This window comes from Trachinotus anak, unplaced genomic scaffold, assembly GCF_046630095.1.
Source record: "Trachinotus anak isolate AG129_WGS33_773 ecotype Australia unplaced genomic scaffold, CSIRO_AGI_Tana_v1 ptg000012l, whole genome shotgun sequence".
Lineage (NCBI taxonomy): Eukaryota > Metazoa > Chordata > Actinopteri > Carangiformes > Carangidae > Trachinotus > Trachinotus anak.
In genome coordinates, this window is record NW_027273863.1 from 18,969,722 (window position 1) to 18,991,464 (window position 21,743).

At 39.5% G+C, this 21,743-nt stretch overlaps 2 protein-coding genes across 4 annotated transcripts in view; both read right to left on the reverse strand.

Moving 5' to 3' along the window:
* Positions 1–807: 807 nt before the first annotated feature.
* arhgef18a (rho/rac guanine nucleotide exchange factor (GEF) 18a) lies at positions 808–17,183 on the reverse strand. Of its 3 annotated transcripts, none has more exons than XM_071491766.1 (22): positions 16,972–17,183; positions 13,439–13,503; positions 12,891–12,954; positions 12,168–12,300; positions 11,818–11,913; positions 10,753–10,893; positions 9,915–10,165; positions 8,556–8,681; positions 8,093–8,210; positions 7,650–7,901; positions 6,739–6,815; positions 6,405–6,586; positions 5,979–6,034; positions 5,397–5,576; positions 5,042–5,185; positions 4,319–4,434; positions 4,160–4,225; positions 4,022–4,069; positions 3,371–3,850; positions 2,702–3,011; positions 2,240–2,344; positions 808–1,794 (listed from the first exon to the last, which is right to left on the reverse strand). In XM_071491766.1, the coding sequence occupies exons 5-22, from the start codon at positions 11,906–11,908 to the stop codon at positions 1,640–1,642; spliced, it is 2,898 nt and encodes a 965-aa protein (XP_071347867.1). In that variant the 5' UTR covers positions 11,909–11,913; positions 12,168–12,300; positions 12,891–12,954; positions 13,439–13,503; positions 16,972–17,183; the 3' UTR covers positions 808–1,639. The 3 variants fall into 3 exon arrangements, with proteins under 3 accessions (XP_071347867.1, XP_071347869.1, XP_071347868.1); XM_071491768.1 differs by lacking the exon at positions 12,891–12,954 and adding an exon at positions 15,188–15,215; XM_071491767.1 differs by lacking the exon at positions 12,891–12,954.
* A 2,488-nt stretch (positions 17,184–19,671) lies between these two features.
* Positions 19,672–21,743, reverse strand: part of insra (insulin receptor a) — a 53,677-nt gene continuing 51,605 nt past the window's right edge. The window contains exon 21 of the mRNA XM_071491765.1: positions 19,672–21,206. Coding sequence (XP_071347866.1) covers positions 20,849–21,206 — 358 coding nt within the window. The 3' untranslated portion in view covers positions 19,672–20,848. The remainder of the gene's footprint in view (positions 21,207–21,743) is intronic.

Consider the following 21,743-nt stretch of genomic DNA (forward strand, 5'->3'; position numbering starts at 1 on the left):
AGTGAAGGAGTGAGGGACTTTCTATTTACTCTGGATCACTTAACCGATCAACTAGCATACTGTTTGACGGATTGGTTTGTGTGCCTGCACATATTCAATTATTGGTGTCCTTGGTCATGAACAACAGAATGTAACAGGCCTAATGTCATCTTACAACACTCATTTCTGTTAAATAGGTGCCATAAGATGATATTAGTTTTTTATAGTTCAAATGAAGTGAAGTTGAACATCAAATGTCCATTAATAGCTGTTGCTCAGTCTCACAGGGCCCCTGAAATCCTGCAAGATATTAACTTGCAAACACAAGATGATAGTATCTGTGCAAAACTTCATCATAAACATCATTTGTGTGCAAGAGATTTAAAAACATCTTTTGGGACTATCTATGAGCAGTGAAGCTTCTAACATCTGCAACTGTCAGCCTGATGCCACGTTTACATCTGGTGAGCAGTCAGGAGGCTTGCTAACACTTGAGGGATATATCAACAGCTGGAACCATTCTTTCTGTGCATACTGGTCATTTAAAATCCATTCCAAACATATGAAAGGGACGGGGACAAAATCAGCCCTGGTTCTGTGGAGAAGTCTAGTTCCAAAGTTGCAGACAGTAGGAGAGAGCAGAAGAAAAAAGACTGAGTTTGGAAGATACTCACAAGATTTGTAACGATCAGACTGCTGATGCCTCATATTATCGTCAGATTACCTATTAAAATATTTAGCATGTTTCCATGATCACAAGGGCTAAAGTTTCATTTTCTTTGCTTCTCTTAGCCACATGTCGTCAAGCCACAAAAAAACACAAGGCTGTAAAGTCAACCATCTTTTTATTCCATGGCACATTAGTTGGGATTTGGAAGATATTTTAAATGGAACTAAGATGTGACAGCAGTCGATGTGTCTCTACCAGAGAAAAATCATCGACATAATGGTAAAAGTAAAATCGTATCAGGACATTATTTGACAGGTAATGTCACTCAGAAACTATTCTGTTACATTCTCTTAAATGCTTCAGCCCCTGTCTGGTTGTAAAACAGTTCTGCTGATACTGTCCCTGTGTCCTGTCAGGAAGTCACAAACAACCTTCAACAAACGCTGTTAATTGATTAGAGCAGATAGTGAGGAGCAGGCCGACAGTTCAAATTTTAAGGCGATCTGATTCATTTTAAAACAAAACTATGTGCTTGGCACTTCATATCTCAACAGATGTAAACTTATCAAATGTATAGCTTCCTCACAACATATTTCTCATTCATTAAATTAAAAAGAAAACATGCAAGTTAGGACATGAGTGCTAAATGGTGTCAGATAACCTGTTTTCATTTAAAATAAAAATGATAAAAAAGGGAACTTTTTAGGGAAAAGCTTTGGGCCACAAAGTTTAAGGAACATTTTAAAATCTTAAAATATTATCTTTCCCAAATGTACAAATAAGCCTGACTTTTTACATTTTTTCGTATAAAAACATGTCCATCACTTAGTTTTTTTAGGGTAGCGTAACAGTGACTGGTCTTCATACTGGACACTCATGGACGGCATGAAGTTATGTGCAATATCTTTTCACAGCTCCATCAGTCTTTCCATGTGCTGAAGTCTTACTGCAGGGCGAGGCCTCATCCGAGCTCCAGCCTGTAGCTTCTGACTAAAGGAAGATTACCTTCTCTTTGCCTTTTTCCAGAATATCTTTGGGGAAAGGAGGTGGTGCTGGTGGAAGAGCCTCGCTGCTGCTCCTCTTGTGTGTGCTGAAGGACTGAGACGTTTTCATACTGTGGCCAGATCCTGGCGGTTTGAAGGTATCTGAGGGGAGAATTTAAATAAATAAATAAATAAATAAATAAATAAATAAATCTAATTGATATTAAAGACTGAAAAAACATTATTTTTTTTATATTAATAATTTATTTTCCACTGAACATCTATGAACAATTCTGCAATGATGACACACACACACACAGACGAGGTGAAAACAATACCAGCTCCTTTGTTGTGGCTGGTAAAAATGGTGCAAGTGCATTTAAAGACAAACTGACCATTTTTTTGAGCTGTGCCTGGATTGGTCACTTTATCTTGTGATTAAACTGAGCACAGCTGCTAAAACCTCTGAAAAAGTTTACAGGGGTGACCGTCTGACTCTCAGACTTCTGGATAGATTATCAATTCAGATTATCTTTTCGGGTAATGTCTTTATGACTGACTGACTGACTGACTGACTGAGCGACCATTTCTCTTTGACTGTCTGTACCTGACTTGTAGATTCTTTGAGGACTGGCGTTCCTCTTGGCTCTCAGACTGCCACCTTCTTTCCCCGTCACTCGGATGGGCAGCACCTGGTTCACGTCTATAGAGGCTGGATGAACAAAGGCAGTGCTGTGTTATGTGTTTATGATAATTATATTTTATGCAAGTTACACACAAAACAATCTCTGACGGCATTTGAAGCAGAGGGCTGATTTGAGCTTGTCATTTGCTAGCTATGGTGCTAACAACTGCGCACTCTTGATAAACAATGTTTCCTTTAACTTCAGCTGAGCCTAAATGTTTCAGAACAACAAATAAGGAAATGAAGTGGATTCTGTCTGTAATGTATAGTTTAAATGGATGGGTGACAAAGACCTGTTTTTATTTATGAAGTAAGTTAGGAATAAAGGAAAAAAGAAAACGTAACACTGAAACTTAAGGATGATGTACAGGCCTGCATCCTGACCTGCACTGTGCGTTCTCTGGTGGGACCCCTTTGTCTTGAAGCCTTTCTCCTTTCCCTTGGGCAGAGTAGCCAGCTTGGTGGGGATCTGCTGCTGCACGATAGGAGGTTTGTGCACCTGGTTGGTGGTGCTGATCAGGTGGAGAGGCAGGTCAGGTTTGACGGGCTGGGGGCTGATGCTCTCCTTGCGTGGTGGAACTTTTGGAGGAACTTCCATGAGATTGGAGGTGGTGGGCTTTGGAATTGAGATCTGATTCACACCACCGTTCACAATGCTTCCCCTGAATGATTGGTAACTGGAGAGATTCCAGCACTAGGGAGAAAGAGAAAATGCATAACTCACACTCTGTTATCTCATCTTTGAGATAGTGAGATAGTGCTTCCTTCTGATTATGTATTTTATCTATTTATTTTATTTTAAGTGCCAACGTTATATCAAGGCTCAAGTCAGTTCTTATTCTCTTGTCTGAGAAGATGTTAAACCATAATTGTTATATAGACTTTGTTGACCTGCTCTTCCCTTTGATGGAATTGATGTTGATCGAACAAAATGTTGAAAATTGTACAATTCAATTTTAGCAAGCACAGAATATTGATGGTCAGATAAATACTCAAAAATGTCAATAACATTGATAAATATTCAACAAATCAGATTCGTATCCCATTCCTCACTTGTGCAGGATCATCATAGTTGGAGTGTCCTTGGTACTTTGACTTTAACCTCTCCTGCAACTGCTCAAAACGCTCCTTCTCCTGAGTCAGACGCTCCCGCTCCTTTTCCACTGATTTTGTGGACTCCCTCAGCCTCTCCAGGTCCTGCTGGTAGTTTGCCCACTGCGTCTCCAGCTCGGCCTTCTCCCCGTTGAGCTTCTCCTCCCGCTTCCTGCAGTCTTCCTCCCTCTGCTGCACCTGAGCCTCCAGAGTCTCGATCTGTATCCTCTGCCGCTCTCTTTCCTTCTCCCAGCGCTGCTGATTGTCCTGGAACTGAGCCTGCAGCTTGTGCAAGTTGGCGAGTTCTGCCTTCTGCTTCTCCAAGTTGCGCTGCTTCTCCTGCTCAAGCAGCACATTGCTGTAATGACAGGCGGGCTGCTGGCTGTTTGACTGAAAAGCACGCTGCAGCTCAATCTGGCTGTCCTGCTGGGCGATGACTGCCTGTATATTGAATAAGAGCACACAGAGAAATCTAATGATGTTCTTCTCTAAATAAATAAATAAATAAATAAATAACATATTTAAATTACACACATCTTCATAGAGACAGCCAAAGCAAACAATTATGAGACTTTTGCAATACAGATTTCAGAGCAGTTTACAGTGTGTTACCTTTAAGGTGTGGAGCATCTGTGCGAGCGTCATCACCCTGTCATACACCTACAGAGTGGCAGTGGCAGACATCAATATTTCTGCATGAATAAATACACAGAGGAAAATGATTAGCATGATAAGTATTAGCAGGGTTACCTCTGCCTCTGGGAAATAACTGGAGGCTGAACTGCAGTCTGGCACTGGGAGTGTCTCGTCATCAGCCTGGAAGCGAAACAGAAGAAGCTGTGTCAATATTTCATATTTTCATCATCAGGTGGAGGTGAGGTTTAGATCCTTTACATCTGTCTCACTCACAGACTGTTCCGGGCCTTCAGAACAGTATATTTCTTGGAGCTGCTGCTTGCTCACGGTGTGACTGATGTACACTGGAAAGCCCTCGCTGCTACCCGGCCTCTCAGCACCGTGTCCATCTGAGGATTGTAAATAACACACATCCAAAGACTGTCAACACCCTCACAATATGAATATATTTTCCTAATTTTTGCTGATAATAATTTACAGAATAATGTATCAATTAGTATCAAGTATGTACCAATGTATCAAGCAATATGGCTTGTTTTTTGTTTTTTAGCTCAGACAGAGTTCTTGAGTATTTTACAGCTACTGTTAATCAAAGTGTAAAACAAAGTGTTTTAAACACGGAAGTGTTTTGTTTTGATCACAGCGGTGACATATATAGTGTACAGAAGCTTGCAGACTAAAGAAAAAAATTCCGTTACCATCTCTATTAGAATAGATGTCTAAAAAAAAAAAATACTATGGCATTCCAGAAACTTTAAAAACTAGTGTTGGACCCTTATGTTGCACATAAATAAGTAAATAAAATATTCTACTAGCCCGTCAAAAATTTAACCACTTTTATTTATCGCTGTCTTCACAACCCATGCATCTGACAACATACAAAGTGGTTTTTTTTTGTTAAGTAACTGTGTTTGCTACTGTACAATTTTAGCTGTCAGTGTTTGGTCGTGTTCCTATGGGCACACATTGTTAATAAAAGAATATAATACAGCTTACTTTTCATGGTGTTTGCATAGGAGTCACTATCTCCCGCTCCAAAGGTCTCAGTAAGAGGCAGGGGGGGCTGCTCAGTCGGGCTGTCATCCAATACAGGGTTTGGGTCTCTTATCCTTGAGAAGAGCAGGTTCAGCAGGTTTTCCACTGCAGACAAAAGAAAAGAAAAAAACAGCTCCTTAATCTCCTCCTCAAGACATGATCAGTGCTCTCTGAGTCATGACTCTTTTTTCCACTGCTGCTCAAAGCAAAAATACCTGATAGTGGAAACTGCCTCATTATTCCAGTCTTAACACACAAAACTGAGTCTAACTCTTGAAAACAGAGTAGAAACTGATTATATTGGCTCCGCTCTTACCCTCATCAATGGCTGCTTTGAGCAGCGTCCCCCCCTGCTGGAGGTCAGTAGCGTCTCCTCGGAGCAGCAGCCCTTTGTGGGGTGTTTCCTGCTCCATCGTGTTCTCGTACAGAGCAGCAAAGATCTGCTGCTTCTCTGCCAGACTTTGTATTATCCGGTCATCCCTCTCCTTCAGAGCATCTAAAGAGCATGAACATGAAGTACACAACATGTTTGTCTTAATAAATGCAGTGAAAATACAGAGAAAAACACAAGTTTAATATTTGATTTGTTAGTGCTGGTATAATCTGTCCCTCCTTGTGGAACTAATAATAAACAGATAATTCAATAGTCTTCAAATACAAATGCTCAAGTTGAATGAGCCTACATCTGCATATTATATAAGGAGAATATGAATATTAATATATTTTCTACATTGGTATCTTCCTGATGAGTTTCAGATTTTTTCCACTGAAACATGTCGCAACAGACTTTGTCAAACCAAAGAAGGTTGGCAGTTTAAAAAAAAAAAAAAAAACGAAAGGCCATTTGTTTTGCATATTGACAGGGTGTTCTGTGTGATTCAAAAATCTTAAGTCTTACCTTGAAAATGCTGTAGTTGAGTAATCAATTTGCGTTCCAGCTCCTTTTGTGGATAGCTGGTGAAAACAGACATATGGCTCAGTATTGTCTTTTATGATGTACTTAACAAATATATATATTTTTTTATTTGACTTATTTTTGTTCTATATCAGTTTTCCATATAACAATGTTCTGTATATTGTGTTCAACGCTCAGGTCCCTAGCAGGACATATTAACTCTCCTGACTAACTGAGCTTTCATACAGTGCCAGTGTCAGGACATGATTTTTTTTTTTTGACCCAGTTATCTCATGATCTAAGTGGCGGAGGGATAAGCCTTTTGCTTTTAATGACCACATGACCACTACTGATAAGGCTAGAACAATCTGAGTGAGTTACTCTTTGAAAGGGATGTATCCCACCCATTTGACTCAGTACTCAGCTTACCATTCCACAGCTTCTCGAATCAAGTGTGTCCAGGTGATGCGTTCCTCACTGGAGCCTGTGTGGATCTCGTACATCTCTGGCAAGCTGGTGGTGCAGGCACAGATAAGGAACATGGCTTTGTCTTCATGGGCCACTTCTCTGACTATCAGCCTTTGAAGGGAGATCACTGGTGGTTTGTTGTCCTGCATCAGTCACAATGATACAGCACATGTTATTATTCAAGCAATTATCATAATCTGCCTTGGATCATGCAAGTTTATAATATTAATTAATGAACATATCTGTCTTGAGACATATTGTTGACAGAGCCTCTCCATGTTTTGGCAGAACTCACCACAGCAGCAAATACAAGCTTCTGATCTTTCTCTTGTAACAGGAGGAGCACGTCTGACAGCAGCACAGCATGGATGTCTGCAGGGAAAGATTAATGCTGCTCAGCATAAAAACAACATTTAAGTACACAACACATCAAGTGCTTAATGTTTTGACTCAAGCTGCCATGACTTGAGACACGTCTGTCTTGCACTTTGTGCAACTATTCATCTCTGATACTAATATGCTGCCATATTGGTTCTCTGAATCATTCGGCAATTACAAAAGCAATTTGCTCCGAAATCGAACCTCCTATTAAAAAGACACAAAGGAAATAAGTACACATTTTATTTTACCCAACTAAACTGAGCTGTCAGATCACAGGAAACTGTGTTGAAGTTCTGTGTGATGAGGGGAAAGGTGACAAATTTCTGCAAAAACCAGCATGGGAAAGCAAACATAATGAATGCAGATCTCAGCCCACATAAATGGCCTCAAGCCTTAATATATAAATTTTACTTTGGTTAAAAGTAAAAGTAACAGGTAAAAAGGTATAATTTTCTAAACAATATTTCCAAGTTTAATTAAGGCTACAACAGCACAAGTTGATCATGGAGATAGAGTTATTATCATATTTTTTTGTTTGCAATTCTGCCTTTACTGGACCACAAATAAATAAATATATAATAAATTTGTAATAATTTGCCATTTAATAAACTCTTCTGCAGAGGGAAATACAATTCTTTTTATTAAATGACCTATGCTAGGGATTATCTTATAAAAAAAAATTAAAAATGTTCCTTGCTATGCAGGAAAAAAGACAGAACCTTTGGAAACCTGCACTGATCAGAACATCAGTCTCACTAAGTTTTCAATATACATGTGAGAAATGGTCCCTGACTAAGCCACGATGTTGATAAACTCGCCACAAACCTTTATATCTACCAGAGGACTTCCAGGTGACGGCGCCTTCGTGCAGCAACGTCCTGTCTCCCTGAATCAGATCCTCTCTGCGGAGCAGCCGGCCGTCCTTCTGCCGGCCCTGAGATTTTGGCTCCAGACGCAGGCTGATCTCTCTCAGACGAAGAGCTTTCTCATATTCACTGACCTGACTGTTCACCTTGGAGATGGTGTCTTTGATTTGCCCCAAACCCTGTGCCAGAGACTTGCACTCATCTGGGTCAGCTGTAAGGAGCATGAAATATATTATTAAACCAATCTTTATTTATATTCATGAAAACGTCTCGAATGTGGGACCATTCCTGCTTGAAATTGTGTCAAGAAGGTAGCCGATGGGACTGAAGTAGTTTCAGTTTTACAAATGTCTACTACTGAGTTAAACATTGAAGGGCAGGTGATGAGTGGTGAGATTTTACCTTCAGTGTTCTGTATGATTCGCTCCACTAGGATGGGATATTTTGTGATACGTTGAGTCACCAACAGAAAACATTCAGGGATCCCCAACCTCCGTACTAGAGGTAGCTGACCTAATTTCTGTTAGAAAATAAGACAAGTTTTGTTTTTACAAACTTGATCAATCAAATGTATTACTTTATTTGCCTGCCATTTCATTATTCATGTTACAGTTATCTGGCATTATTCTGCCTTTGCTGTTTGGGGTTAAGCATCACAGACGAGTTTAGCTTGTCGATTTATCAATCTTGGTATAATCACTGTTGTTTTGTGAAGAGTTCTGCCTGGAACTCATGCTCAAGACATTCACTTTTTGCCAACTCCAGTGCATTTTTTCTGTAATAAAATAAAAGCCTCACTGTGTCTTGAAGAGCATCACATCCACGTACATAAAATCCCCAGGGAGTGTAGATGTAGATTGCTTACCCTAATAAGAATCTGCAGCTTCTTGCTGTTCTGCAGATGCTCTTTGTAGGAGCTGATGGCTTCGTTGTGATGCCGGCAGAAAATACTGTAACACTCCATCATTCGTTCTCCCAGTTCATCTGAAAACTATCACAAAAACATCATGTCATTTATATTTATATATAAAAGGATATAGTGCATTAAAGCCGAGACAAGAGGATCAAAAGATCCAGGACCAGATTTGAACCCAGGATATTGTGGCTTTATGGCCGACACAGAATGAACACACCTGCCACACCATAGAGCATCACATCTTTTGATGCCCAAGCCACACACCTAACAGACACAAAGTATCAGTGAAGGCATGGCAGACAAGAAAGGTGGATTCAGAGAGCTAATATGATAAAATTGGAAATCAGTTGACAATAACTGATACCTGAAACATTAAACTGAATCCTCTTTTCACTTGGGCATCACAAAGAAATTCACAATGAAAAGCTCCACTGGCTCTGTGCATTCCGGACACTGACAACAGAGGTAAAAATGCTTCTCTAGGAATGTGATGCCAGTGACACAGCATCATTCCTGGGCTTATGGAGCAAACACACCCATCTGTACTCGCTTTCAGAGTGTTTCAGACATGCCAGCCATTCCTATGGACACCTGCACACTCAGTCAGCACATGCAAAGAGAGTGACAAGAGTGGAGACAGTTTGAGCAGGAAGAACCAGGGTGTAGTATAAAAATAAAGTCAATATCTTAGATAAATGTTGAACCAATTCTCAAACCTGTTCTTGTATTTGTGTCTAACAATGTCGGTGCTGCATGTTGGGCTGTAACGACAGGTTCAAAGCAACACCAGGGGCTTTACCTTTCAAAATGTAATGTAAAGGTCACCTCAATACATAATGACACATTTTAAAACACTAGACCTGGATGTGTAGGTGAAAGCAAGCCTGGATGGATTTAAAACCAATAGTTTCGTTAAAACGTGCATGTTGAACTAACTGTTCATAGTTAATCCTTATAAGAATAACTTCCAATTGCCTTCAGTTGTTTTGAATAGATCTTAAATGGAAAAGTACCTTGAACTCGCTGTGTGTTATGTTGACATACAAACTTTACTGACATTTTGACCTGAAGGTGAGTAAACAATGACATTTTCATTTGAAGAAGGAACTATTTCTTCGAATACATCCTCTGTAACTTCATATATTGAAGGTAATATCCCGAAAAACAAACTATTGTTTTTAATTACAGAAACTAGTATGTCCTCTCTCCATAAAACTTACTGGTTTAAGAAGATCAATTGGATTGATTGAATGCAATGATTTACATGAAAATCTAGCCTGGCATGGCTTTAAAATGACTCCAACATACCTGAGAGATGAGGATATCCCCCAGCTGTGTTATTTGGTATTCATTTGTGCTGCCTTCCTCCTGACTTTGGTTTTGGCGTGCTTTGAGGCAGTTGAGGAAGTGCTGGTGGAGGCTGAGGAGGGTTTCCACTCTGGGGAAGAGTCGCTCCAGCCTGGCTTCCTCGATCAGCTGAGACTGCCTCAACTCGTGCATGTAGACATGGAGAAGGATTTTTAAGGTGCGCACATGGTGCATCTCTGTCTGGATCAACTCTAGGAAATTGATGAAGAGAGATTTTTATGACTACGTCTGAAAGAGGTCCAGGCTCAGAGCCTGACATTTGTCAGGGGTACAATGACAATAACATCCTTGCTACTACTAGCAGGGAGCCTCTGATCAAAGCACTTTGCTCTAAATTGGACTAGTGAAACTGTTTTATTGACAACACAAAAAGAACCACAATCACAAAAATTCCCATATTCCCACAAAGCTGGAATATATATTGTCATGTGAACTGTTGGATAAAACAAATTGCTGTTGCCATTATACTTATTATCATTGTTTACCATCCAAAGGCCCTCTGAGTTAAAGGAAACATCCACCATCATCATAATTACAGTCATATCTGCTCTTATAGGCAATTTCCCTGTAGTCTGCAATCAGTGAATCAGATTCATCTTCTTCACTGAGTGACTGTCATGAGAAAGTTCAGTCTGTATAAACATATATTTACACGTATACCTTCTAAGATGACACATGATTACCAAAAATCCAATTTCATGTTTGGGGTGGTTAAATTTTTCATCCAGACAGAGTAAGACTCCAGGTATATATTTAAGACTTAGCTGGTACAGCCTACCATAGATGACATCCTGTCGTTTAACAGCCTCTTTGCTCAGGGCCTTCAGGTAGTTCTGATCCACGGCCACACTCCAGGACTCCGCCTCCAGGTTCTGGGCATCGGACTCAAGCTCACCTCGCAGCCGAGCATAATGGGAATCTGAATGACACATACACGGTCACACTAGGACTTGTATCACCCAAACAAGGCTTCTGCTTTGTGGTCATATGAGGGTGTATTATTACTGGTCATGTATGGGTTATTTTTAATAATCTTTAAATATAGCAGACAGTGTTGCTATTGTGGCAAAAAGTTTCTTTACACATAGCCATATTTATAAAAAATAGAGAAATGATTAAGTCAAAAAATGGAAAATCTATTAAAAGAAAATCTAATAACTATAGCTGCTTTCTAAAAGTGGATTTTTAAAAATATTACAAATGTGTTTTTACAATAACGCCACTACGGCACACATAACATGCTAATCTTTCGCTCTTTCTATTAGTGCCAAAAGTATGATAAACTAAGCAGCAATTATTTTAATTTTACTCATCTTTAAAATTCTCAGTATTTATTTTTATCATTTATTTTAAAAAATGTCATATTAACTAATTTTTAATTCATCTGAAATCACTGTCACCAGAGGAACATATTTTTAAAAGTTGTTGTTTAGGCTACTGAATGAAAATATTCTTTGGACAATGTCCCAGTTACAAAAAGTTTGCACATCATGTTTTTATTGTCAGATGCATAGGATCAACAGGCGTTGACTGTGAAGAAATCATCTTACACACTGTCAATCTAACTTTACTGTCTATATGAATATTTGAATTCTACCAGATGAAACTCTGAAGACCATTAATTAATCATTAATAAAGTGAATAAAAGTCTAACTTTGTACAATTTCACATATATTTAATAGTTGAGGATTAGACCTCAGAGAAATAGAGACTAGCGCATTCACATTAAAACTTCACTGAGGTTTCCATTAGCTGTGAAATTAAATCCTGCTGTTGTGACAAAAGGTACAAGGAGCTTTCAGCAGCTCCTCATCCCCACTGACACGGACAGTGACCAGCTGACCTTCTAGGTTGATGGGCTCAGCCAAGGAGGAAGCCAGTGACACAGAGTCCTCAGAGGAGAGCTTCAACCGCAGGCCATCCACGTCATCCATTGGCACTGGACAGGGTTTAGTTGGTATGAGATGAGATAAGGCTCAGCAGGTAAATTAAAATGTGATGTCAGTGCAAAAACACGCAAGCACACGCAAGCACACGCACGCACACACACGCACACACACGCACACACACAAACACACACACACACAAACACACACACACACACACAAAAGACAGCACAGGTTTTGAACATCTCTATCAGGCCCAGGGAAAACATTTGAGGGAAAGAAATTCTTAAAATACATGTTCACCAACCTGGGACTCGTATCGCTGTAAGAAGAGGAAACAGGCTGAGGACTGGATTTCTGGGGGAGTCACAGTCATGCCTGGACTAAGGAAGCTGGCAGGGAGGCCATTGGAGGCAAGGGGAGAAGCACGTTCCCCAGTTCTGGCCGAGAGAAAGAACAACAGGGAAGCAAAGAGAGGGAAACAGTCCAGAGGCAGAAACATAAATACTTTGTGTGTAAGACGGTTGAAAATAAAAGACAACAAGTGCAGACGAATGAGGTTTAAATTAACTGTTACATATATGTGTTTTCCTCTGTCATGTCACTCCAGACACCATGAAAATTTGCAGCAAAGTTGTCGTCTTGTCTACTCTTACCATTTTTAAAGTGTGTCAAGAATAACATCATATAATAACTAAAAACAAAAACACACAATAAAGCTAATCAAAGTGGCAGATGTAGATGTAGAAAATGAACTGTATTCCACTGTTATGCATTACATCAGTGTGTAAAACATAAACTACAATAACTTTTGTTTGTTCATGTTTAATTACAATTTTCTTTGAATCATTAATTAAATTAATAATAAATTAAATTGAATTACAAACAGAGCTTTGTACAACATTACTGCAACATAACACATCACCACTGAAGGTCAGATCATAGATTATCACCCAGGGCCACATTAAAAACAATGAAGATTTCAAGGATTAAGAGTTAATTGTGTAACAGGAAATGCAAACAAGCATACCTTTATTAGTTGTTACCAAAGGCCCCACTTTTCTGACTCACAAGCCCTCAAACAACCCAGCTACCTACAAAAGAAAAAGGACTATAAGTAGACAGTGCATTTCATGGTGCTGAATCGAAACAACAGGCTGTTGCAAAACGAATCTAGCCCCATGGAGAGGGAACTGGTTTGGCATAATATGACGGCACAGCTCAAGTCAGACCAGCTCTCAGGCAAAAAACACAACAAAAAAAATGTGCAGGCGAACACAGAGCTGCACTACGGTAACAGCAAATACAAATTACATGATGTATTATGCTGACATATGGATCAACATGTTTTATTCTACTTTAACTTACACAAGATGCATGTCACCATACACCACCAGCATTTTCCTCTTGACTCTGAGCTACACATCTCTGCAGGGTGGGGTGTGAAATGTTAACACACTGCATAATAATTCTATGACTGACACATCCTTTCAAAACTAACCTGTGTTCCTCATATCTCTGTCCTCACATGACTTTAAAAGTCAGTCGTATCCTTGTCTGCGACTGAGAATTGCTCACCTTATTCGTATAGACTTCTGACTTTTTGTTTTCCGTGATACGTCTTCCACAGTTTCCTTGTGACACTGGAAAAAACACAAAAGAGAAAAAAAATCCTATTAAACCAGTGGATAAAAATGAAAGAGGAAACTGCAGAAAACGATCGGCATTGGATGCTCCTCAGTCACATTCTGATTGAATTTGGTGCCAATTCCGACAGAGAGCAAAATGTGTCCCAGTTTTACTGCAGTGGTCCACAGTGACCTCGCTGGCTGTGTCTATGAGTGTCTGTATGTGTACACATGCTAATGAGCCCTCAAGGGTCAATGAGACTTATCCACTGTTGTGTACAAAGGCCTCCACCTGATTCAGCAGCAACAGTGGCGAATCACACAGAAGCAGGAAAGTAGCTCTGTATTGTGGGTGGTAATATAAATCACACTGAACAAATAAGCTTCAACAATGCATAACAGAAAATGTTTCAACCTTAAAGGGATGGGAGGTATAAACATGGAAAACAGTTGCAACAGGTTAAAAGTTTACTTTCTAGCTACAAACTGCATTCTAGTTATATCTATATCTAGATTTGCAGAGAGAGTTTCAAGAGCAAAGCAGCAGCTGTTTAAAGTCAGACACACCCTAAACAGACGCGACTGTTTGACTAAAGAATTTGTGACACAGACTCACACCGGAGCTACCCTGCCAGCCTCTGGCTCACCTGTTTGACACACAATGACACATGCTGCAGAAGAAGACCAGAGCCTCAACATCAGCGTCTGTCTGCAGCACACTAAAAACTGACATACAGAGAAAAATTTCTGCTTTGGATTTTGGATCATAAAATTATATTCTATATGGTTGTTTCAAGTACCATAGCTACATTTAACATCTATAATCTTTCTTAGCATGGAAACAAACAGCAAAAAAAAACTTGACAGTGCCACTTCCTTGAGCACTTTTTCCCTAAGCCTTAGTTTCATATAACTTTCTTTAAAGACTTGTTTCTAAGCCTCATGGTATGTTGCAAGCCATATTGTGGTTGTATGGATCAGATAGATCTAGATCTAGATCTAGATCTAGATCTAGATATATAGATCAGCCCCCTGTTTTGACTGGCTGCCACACCTCAAATGATTCACACTGGGTGGAAAAGGAGCAGAGCAGCATGAAATACAGGTCATTCCCTGTAGAAGCACAAGAGACAAAACAAGACCAACGAGTCGGCCAAGTATCCTGCAGAGGACTGAGAGATACGGGAAAAACCGCTAAATGCTGTGTTTGTGGAAAGTAGCTTCACCAAAAAAGACACGGGCCCTAAACACATTAAAAACAAAACTATTAAAACAAGTCAGAGTTTCTGATGTTCTGTCATGACACGACAAAGTGAAAGCGCCTGATGGTCTTCTCCCAACCAAGCCATCGATGGTTAACAACCGTGAAACTATAGCCATTAGCATCAGGAAGCCATAAAATCTGACAACAAAGAAACCAGTGATCTGTGTCGCTCATGTTCCTGATAAACCCTGCAGGCTCTAACTGTTTCACATCATCACAGGGGTTTAATTTATCAATAAGAGAAAACCAGATGACTGAAATTGGTTTCTCCTTACGTCAGGAGGTATTTCTTGCACTGTCTGTGTTGTGGTCACATGCACCAGCCTTGACACAGATTACTTATTAACTTCCAGATACAAGCAGTGTTTTTATCTTTATAGTGTGCTGTAAACACATGCCAATGTGTTTCTGTCGGTATAAACAAGTGAATCCTACCTTTGAATCCTGCCCCACAGTACTAAATCTGAAATGAAAGTAAATCTGCTTTTAGACGTTTCATTCTGAACTGACGTCTCAACTCCTCAATACTTAAACTTACAGTTAAGACCCTTTGAGGGCCCACACCTTCACCTCCTTCGGCTCATAAGTCCCACAACTTCCAGTGTTCATACACAATTTACACACCTTCTTTCAGTGATTACACTCCATCCGACATTCCCTTCTAGTTTACACTTGAACTGACATTAATTTCTTTCGAGATTTTTACTGACACTTCCAGCTCAGTTCATCATTTACACTTCAGTTATTTCAATTCCTTTCAGTGCTTGAACCTCAGCTGATACTTCAGCTTTACTCAGGGTTTACATATTAATTATTACTTCACATTCAGTGCTAACCTGACACTTACTGCAGCGCTTACATTTTAACTGACATTGCAACTTCTTTCAGTCATTATTCTTCGCCTGCCACTTCAACTTCAATCTTGGGCACATCAAGAGAAAATGGGTCCCCGGGCACAGACAGATAAAAGACCCCTCACCCCGACCCCACCCCTCCTATATAGGACCTCCACACTCACTGTGCTCATTTCACATCTATTTGTAGTTTTGTTTATGTCATTTTGTGTCTCATAATTTTTTTTTTGTCTCCATATGGTCATTTTTAAATCTCTATGAGGTTGTTGAGCATCTCTGGTTGTTCTGTATCTCTGTAGTCGTTTTGCATCTCTTTGTTGTTGTTGTTGTTGTTGTTGATGTTGTTGTTGTTGTTGTGCCTCTTTTTGGGATTGTTTTATACATCTCTCTTGTTTTTTTGTTTTGTGTGGGTGAACTGAGCTCTTTGACTTTTAAACAAAAAAAATATTAACAGTCATGTCACACAGAGTAAACCATCCATGACCTCAACTTCAACTTTTTCAGTATTTCGCCACTCCAGATGTTTACCTGTAAATATTCGAGCAGAAAGGGAAATTTCTGGTTTTAAATCCTATTTTGATACAGTGATTTTAGCCGTTTAACTTTAATGTCACTGTGCTTATAACATAACGCACTATTTTTTTGTGAATCTTGCGCTTTGTTACTGCTGTTTTATCGCTGAAGTTTCATATCACTCCGCGTATATCCTAGCGCACTATTTTTTTGTAAAATGTTATGTTTTGTTACTGCAGTTTTAACCGCTGAAGTTTCATATCACTCCGCGTATATCACCTGTAGCTGGAGGTGGAAAGCAGCCAGGTGCTTTTGTAGTTTGCTCAAAACATATCGCAAAAACACACACTGTTCCCTCACTTTAGACGTTAAAAATAAAGTAGTGTTATGTTGTTGTTTTTTTTAAGGAGATGTGATGAATGCCGCGGCGCTAGTGACACACTGAACCAACAGAGACAGGTGCGCTGGAGTATCAGTGTATAAAACAAAACAAACAGGTGACAGGTGTAAAGTCAAGAGTGGGAACAGGAGTGGCTGCAGGTGTAGCTACCTCCATATCCACCACGGTTACCAAGTTGCCTTTGCATATGGAGGTTTGGTGGTAGATAGCTAACGGTGCTTTAGCTACTAACTTTAGCTTTTAGCTAACTTAACTGACAGTAACGTTAAACTACAACTACAACTACAGCTTCGGGTCAAAAATTACGACGTAAAATTAAGGGAAATGAGGAATTCGTGTTATTTTTTTTTCCTGTGTCGTGTCGAGTAAGTTAAAAAGCAACAACAACAACATAAGTATATATACACACTTGTCCACTTGTTATCCACCTGTTTGTTGCGTCAGCATCTTACCTGGTGGGAGCAAGACACACAACTTAAAGTCTAATATTTCCAGACACAGCGTCTCCGCAGTTTCCACCGACGAGGAGAGACGGCGAGGATGCCTCAGGAGGAGCAAGTGCACAGGGACATGAAAGCGGAGCTGGAGGGAGGGAGGGGGTGTTTTTAAAAAAGAAATCCCAGCCTCTTCAGGATGAGCCCTCCTCCCCCTCAAAGCATTGTGGGAATCATTTGGTTCAGTGCGACACATTCACCTCCTCACACACTGCCAGTAAAATACTAATACAGCAATGTAGAAATACATTATACAAAATCATTAGCAGCTAAATGACCAAAAGGTTAAAGCACCCATTATACACAATCACCCATTTCGGGGTAATATAGATTATATTATTATTATTGATGGATTAATTAAGCATGTTGCCGCCGGTGAAGGTGGAGCTGGGTAGCTTCATCTATAATAATACATCAGAATTTGTTTGTTGATGGCATTTTGTATTAATAGTATGAATCTGTGAAGTAACGAGTAACTAAAGCTGTCATATATATGTAGTGGAATAAATAGTACAATATTTTCTTATGAAAATACTCAAGTAAAGTACAAGTGCCTTAAAATTGTACTTAAGTATAGCACTGGAGTAAATGTGCTTAGTTACTCCACTGAAAAACAATTAAACTAGCTATTAGGTTATTGTATAACTGTATTGATCACTGTACTGTAATAATGACTTTAACCCATTTTATTTGGATCACTTTGTTTCAGGTTAGATCCTACAAGTATAATCCTAGTATTATCAGCAAAGTGTAGTTAAATGTAGTCAAAAGTAAAAGTACTTGTAGTTGTTTTGTGAAAGGTTGGATAATTTTACCTCTTTGAGCCTTCAACAGTTATTTAAATTAAACAATGTTATTAGGTTTAGAGAGGAAATCAGTCTTTGGTGGTGACTAAGTTGTAAGCTAATCTTTTTTGATTTTGCATTATTAGTTTGTAAAGTAACTAGTGACTGTATCTGATAGATGCAGTGGCGTTAAAACTACAATATTAAAAATAATCAAGTACAAACACCAAAAAAATTGTACTTAACTATCATTCTTGGGTAGATGCACTTGGTTCGAATCCTTAGGAAGTCATGAGTGAAAAGAGTGGACCTTAAGGTAAAAATGATTTATCAACTTGTTTCTAATATTGAGACTGAACTTTCAATCTCAACCTTTAAGCAAACATGGACAATGAGTCTTTTAAATGCTCAGAAAAGTGCAAATGTAAACATCTATGATCTATCTAACCATGACAGTGACTGGGTGACTCCATCTACTGGGGAAGACTGTGTGGTACAGTCGAAAGCTCCAGAGCAGTGACTGAGTGAACACCTTGTGCCCAGACTGAGTCTCCATACTTTCAAAGACTTTGGTTTGGTGGTTCACTTTGGTCTCCTGTGAAATGTCTGGGTTTAAATATGAAGTGGTACAGTCCTACTAGAACATCGCTTTACGTTATCTTAAAGACTACCTGTCGCGTTACCTGTCTTTCAAAAAACCTTTAATAGACATACCTTTTTCAGTCAGTATTGGGCTGTCCGGGTAGAGTTAGTGAAGTACTCCGGCTCCGAGATCAGTGAGTTGTTTTGTCAGTGAAAATATGGTGAGAAGTGGTAAAGAGATTTCAGCTCCACAGAGGTCAAACTGCTGAGCTAGCACAAGACTACAGGCAGACACATTGGACCAAGCAAGGCATCCCCTTGTTTTGCAGAATAATAACAAATGGAAATCATAATCATTTTGAGGATTTGGGGATTTTGAGAGTCTACTTCTACTACAGTCCACAGTCTGATCTGTTTCTTTATTACCCCCAACCAGAAATCCAAATGAAGTGGGTCACACTCCAGCTAGAGGGAGCGTGGATCAGTTTCGGTGGACCATACACATATATTTTGGTCTTGTCCATATGTTAAGCCTTTTTGAAAAGGATCGGGACATTTGCTCTCAGAGATTCTGGACCTGAAATCTGATTTCTCTGGCACCGTTTTGTGCCTTGCAAAGCTTGGCTTTTGCTCTAATTTGTGCTGCACCCTCACTGTACTGAACACTGACAATCCTCCAACTAAGTGCAAAGTATGTGATCACATTCAGAGTAGTTTCAATCTCACGGTTGTCCAGTAGGTGGCATCACTGCATTTAAATACTTCCTTGTCAAACCCAATGCACTTGAGTCTGAGCCACATTTCTGTATCATATTTATAATAACTGTACTTCAGGTTAAGTTTGACAGACTTTGCTGTCAATACAGTAATCATATGGAAATTGTAAAACACCCTGCCTCAGTATGTACTGTACCTGCCACAACTCTCAAAAATAAAGTTTGAAGGATTATTGATACAAGTTTTTTGATTATGTAGTGTTAAGTGGCTGTTTAAAAAAGCAATAACTCCCCAAACATTGCATATCTGGATTTCTTTTTTACTCTCAAATATCAAAATAAGTACTGGCTTCAAAAACCCCACATCAGCTGGGCTCTACTTTGCATGTAAACTGACTTGAATGTGTGTATATTACATTTTTGCATGAGTGGCTCTATTGGAAACAAACCCCTGCCCTCCGTGCTCTGCTCAATGAGAGAAAAGCAGCTTCCCTTTATATACACATAGAAATCTCAGTATTCACTGAAGAAACACATCACCATCTGGAAAATAACAGAAGCACCGCCAGAGCCTCTTCATGAATGCACCTTGCTGCATTATTTACAGCACTATTTTATTTGATCTTGATATGATGGGCAGACATCTTAAGCTGAAGACGCCAAACGCTTCTTCTCCCAGGCATCGCATAGCAAAAAGACCAAGTGCTGCTGGTTGATCATGAGTCCAAAAAAGCTAATTAGTATGATTTTCTGGATTAGAAAAAATAAACATAAGAGACTAACATGTAAAAACATTTTCTATGACCGGAAATACCTCAAGAATGACAACATATCAGCTATGTACAAAAACATCAATAATATATTTATATATATTTATATATTTTATCTTCTAGACCCACTAAAATATACCAAAGAAGCAGCTATTGGTCAATCTGAGGAACTCATTCGCCAACATGTTTTTGAAAACAGTTTAAATATCCTTCAGCTGTAAATGTGAAAACTCAAAAAAGGAAAAAAAAAAAAAAAAAAAAAAAAAAAAAAAGAAAGACAGGTAAATAAATTAAAAAAATATAACCAGACAAAAGTCCCGTGTTTATCCTGTGAGCCATTTTGGAATACTGCAGAGTGTGAGGAGGTAAGCCACTTCAACCAGCTTCTCCAGTGGATAAGAGTTTGTTCGAGGATGCGTCGTCTTTCGACCATCCAACAGAGTTCCCAAAGTCTTTCATTTCGTCAGTTCATCATCCACTTTCATACAAAGATTTAGACACAGTTCCATGACAACTGATATAGGCCACAGACAAAATAGAAGGGCACTTTTTTTCAAAACTTAGCAACCCAGGGATGAACCCTTTTGTTGAAGTGTGGGGGAGGGACACAGTCTGGACTCGGGGAGGGGCAGTGGGTTTAGCAGCCTTCTTGTTTGTCAAGAGTTTGTTTCACAGTTGAATCCATTATCCACCCAGTCTAGCACAAACTTGGCAATATATATACAGTATATAAACTACAATCATTGACAAGAGACGCAGGAGATTCATCCTTAAATACAAAAAAGTGTCTTGCGTCCGTGTGTGGACTTGCTGTAGTGTGTATTTGTGGCATCTGAGGAGAAAAATAAGGTCCTGAGATTTGCACTGAGGGGCTTCTGAAGAGAGTGTGATAAAAGTGTGATCTATATAAAATGACAACAAAAGACAAAAATATATTTAAATCTATAGCATCGATGTGTATGCGCGGGATGTGTATAGTATGTTAGGAGGGGCTGGACCGCGGTAGGGCCAGTATTCGTCCGTTGGTCTTTCCCCCGTTCATGTGTGTGAACGGGATGTGGTGCTCCTCGTAACTGCCCCTCAGGCCCATGGAGGAGGCCTCGTCTCTGTCCAAACACTGCTCTCTCTGGGAGTAGGACGACGGGTCCAGCGGGATGCTCTCCATGTTTTCCATGTCCAGATCAAAATCTTCGCTCTCGGGCGGCTTGTTCTCCTCACTGTAGAAGAAGGAGACCTCCTGGAAGGAAGGATGCAGGTCCTCGCGTAGCATCTCGATGATCTCCTGGAAGGTGGGACGCATCTTGGGGTTGTACTGCCAGCACATCTGCATCAGGTTGTGTCTGGGTGGAGAACCAGGGAGAGTGAGATCAAGGTTAAATGATACTGATCACCCAGTGTGGTTGAGACTACCTCATTTAATACAATCTAACAATAACTTTAAGGATAAAGCTGGTGATATTCCACATTTTCACAAAGCCAAGAAATCCCATGGAAGGACCAACAATGGACTGATGTGACTAACAAGTATAATTGACAGACAGATGGAGCTTATTCCTCTGTGCCGCAGACCTCCACTGTTTTCCAAAAATGATTAAAAACACACGAATGAGCTGCATCATTTATCGTTATGAAGGAATGTATCAGTTAAAGTCCTTCAAAGGTTTCTTTTATTTTCCCTGTAAGGAAAAGAGATCTGAAACTAACTATTGTTCTCATCATTGATTACATTATTCTCAATTAATAAATAAATGGTTTGTCCTACAAAATGTCAGAAAGCCATGAAAAATGTCTGAGGTGAGGTTTTCAAATGTCCTGTTTTGTCTGGAAAACCCAAAGATGATAAGTGAAAATAGAGATAAATAGAAAATCAGAGAATG

What these genes read in the sequence shown, in the direction of transcription:
- arhgef18a (XM_071491767.1), bottom strand. Translation starts at nt 11,908, where the DNA reads ATGGATGACGTGGATGGCCTGCGGTTGAAGCTCTCCTCTGAGGACTCT. An exon ending in GTCCTCTGGTAGATATAAAG is followed by an intron (nt 6,816 to 7,649) that starts GTTTGTGGCGAG and finishes CTTTCCCTGCAG; the next exon opens with ACATCCATGCTGTGCTGCTG. An exon ending in ATTCGAGAAGCTGTGGAATG is followed by an intron (nt 6,035 to 6,404) that starts GTAAGCTGAGTA and finishes TGTTTTCACCAG; the next exon opens with CTATCCACAAAAGGAGCTGG.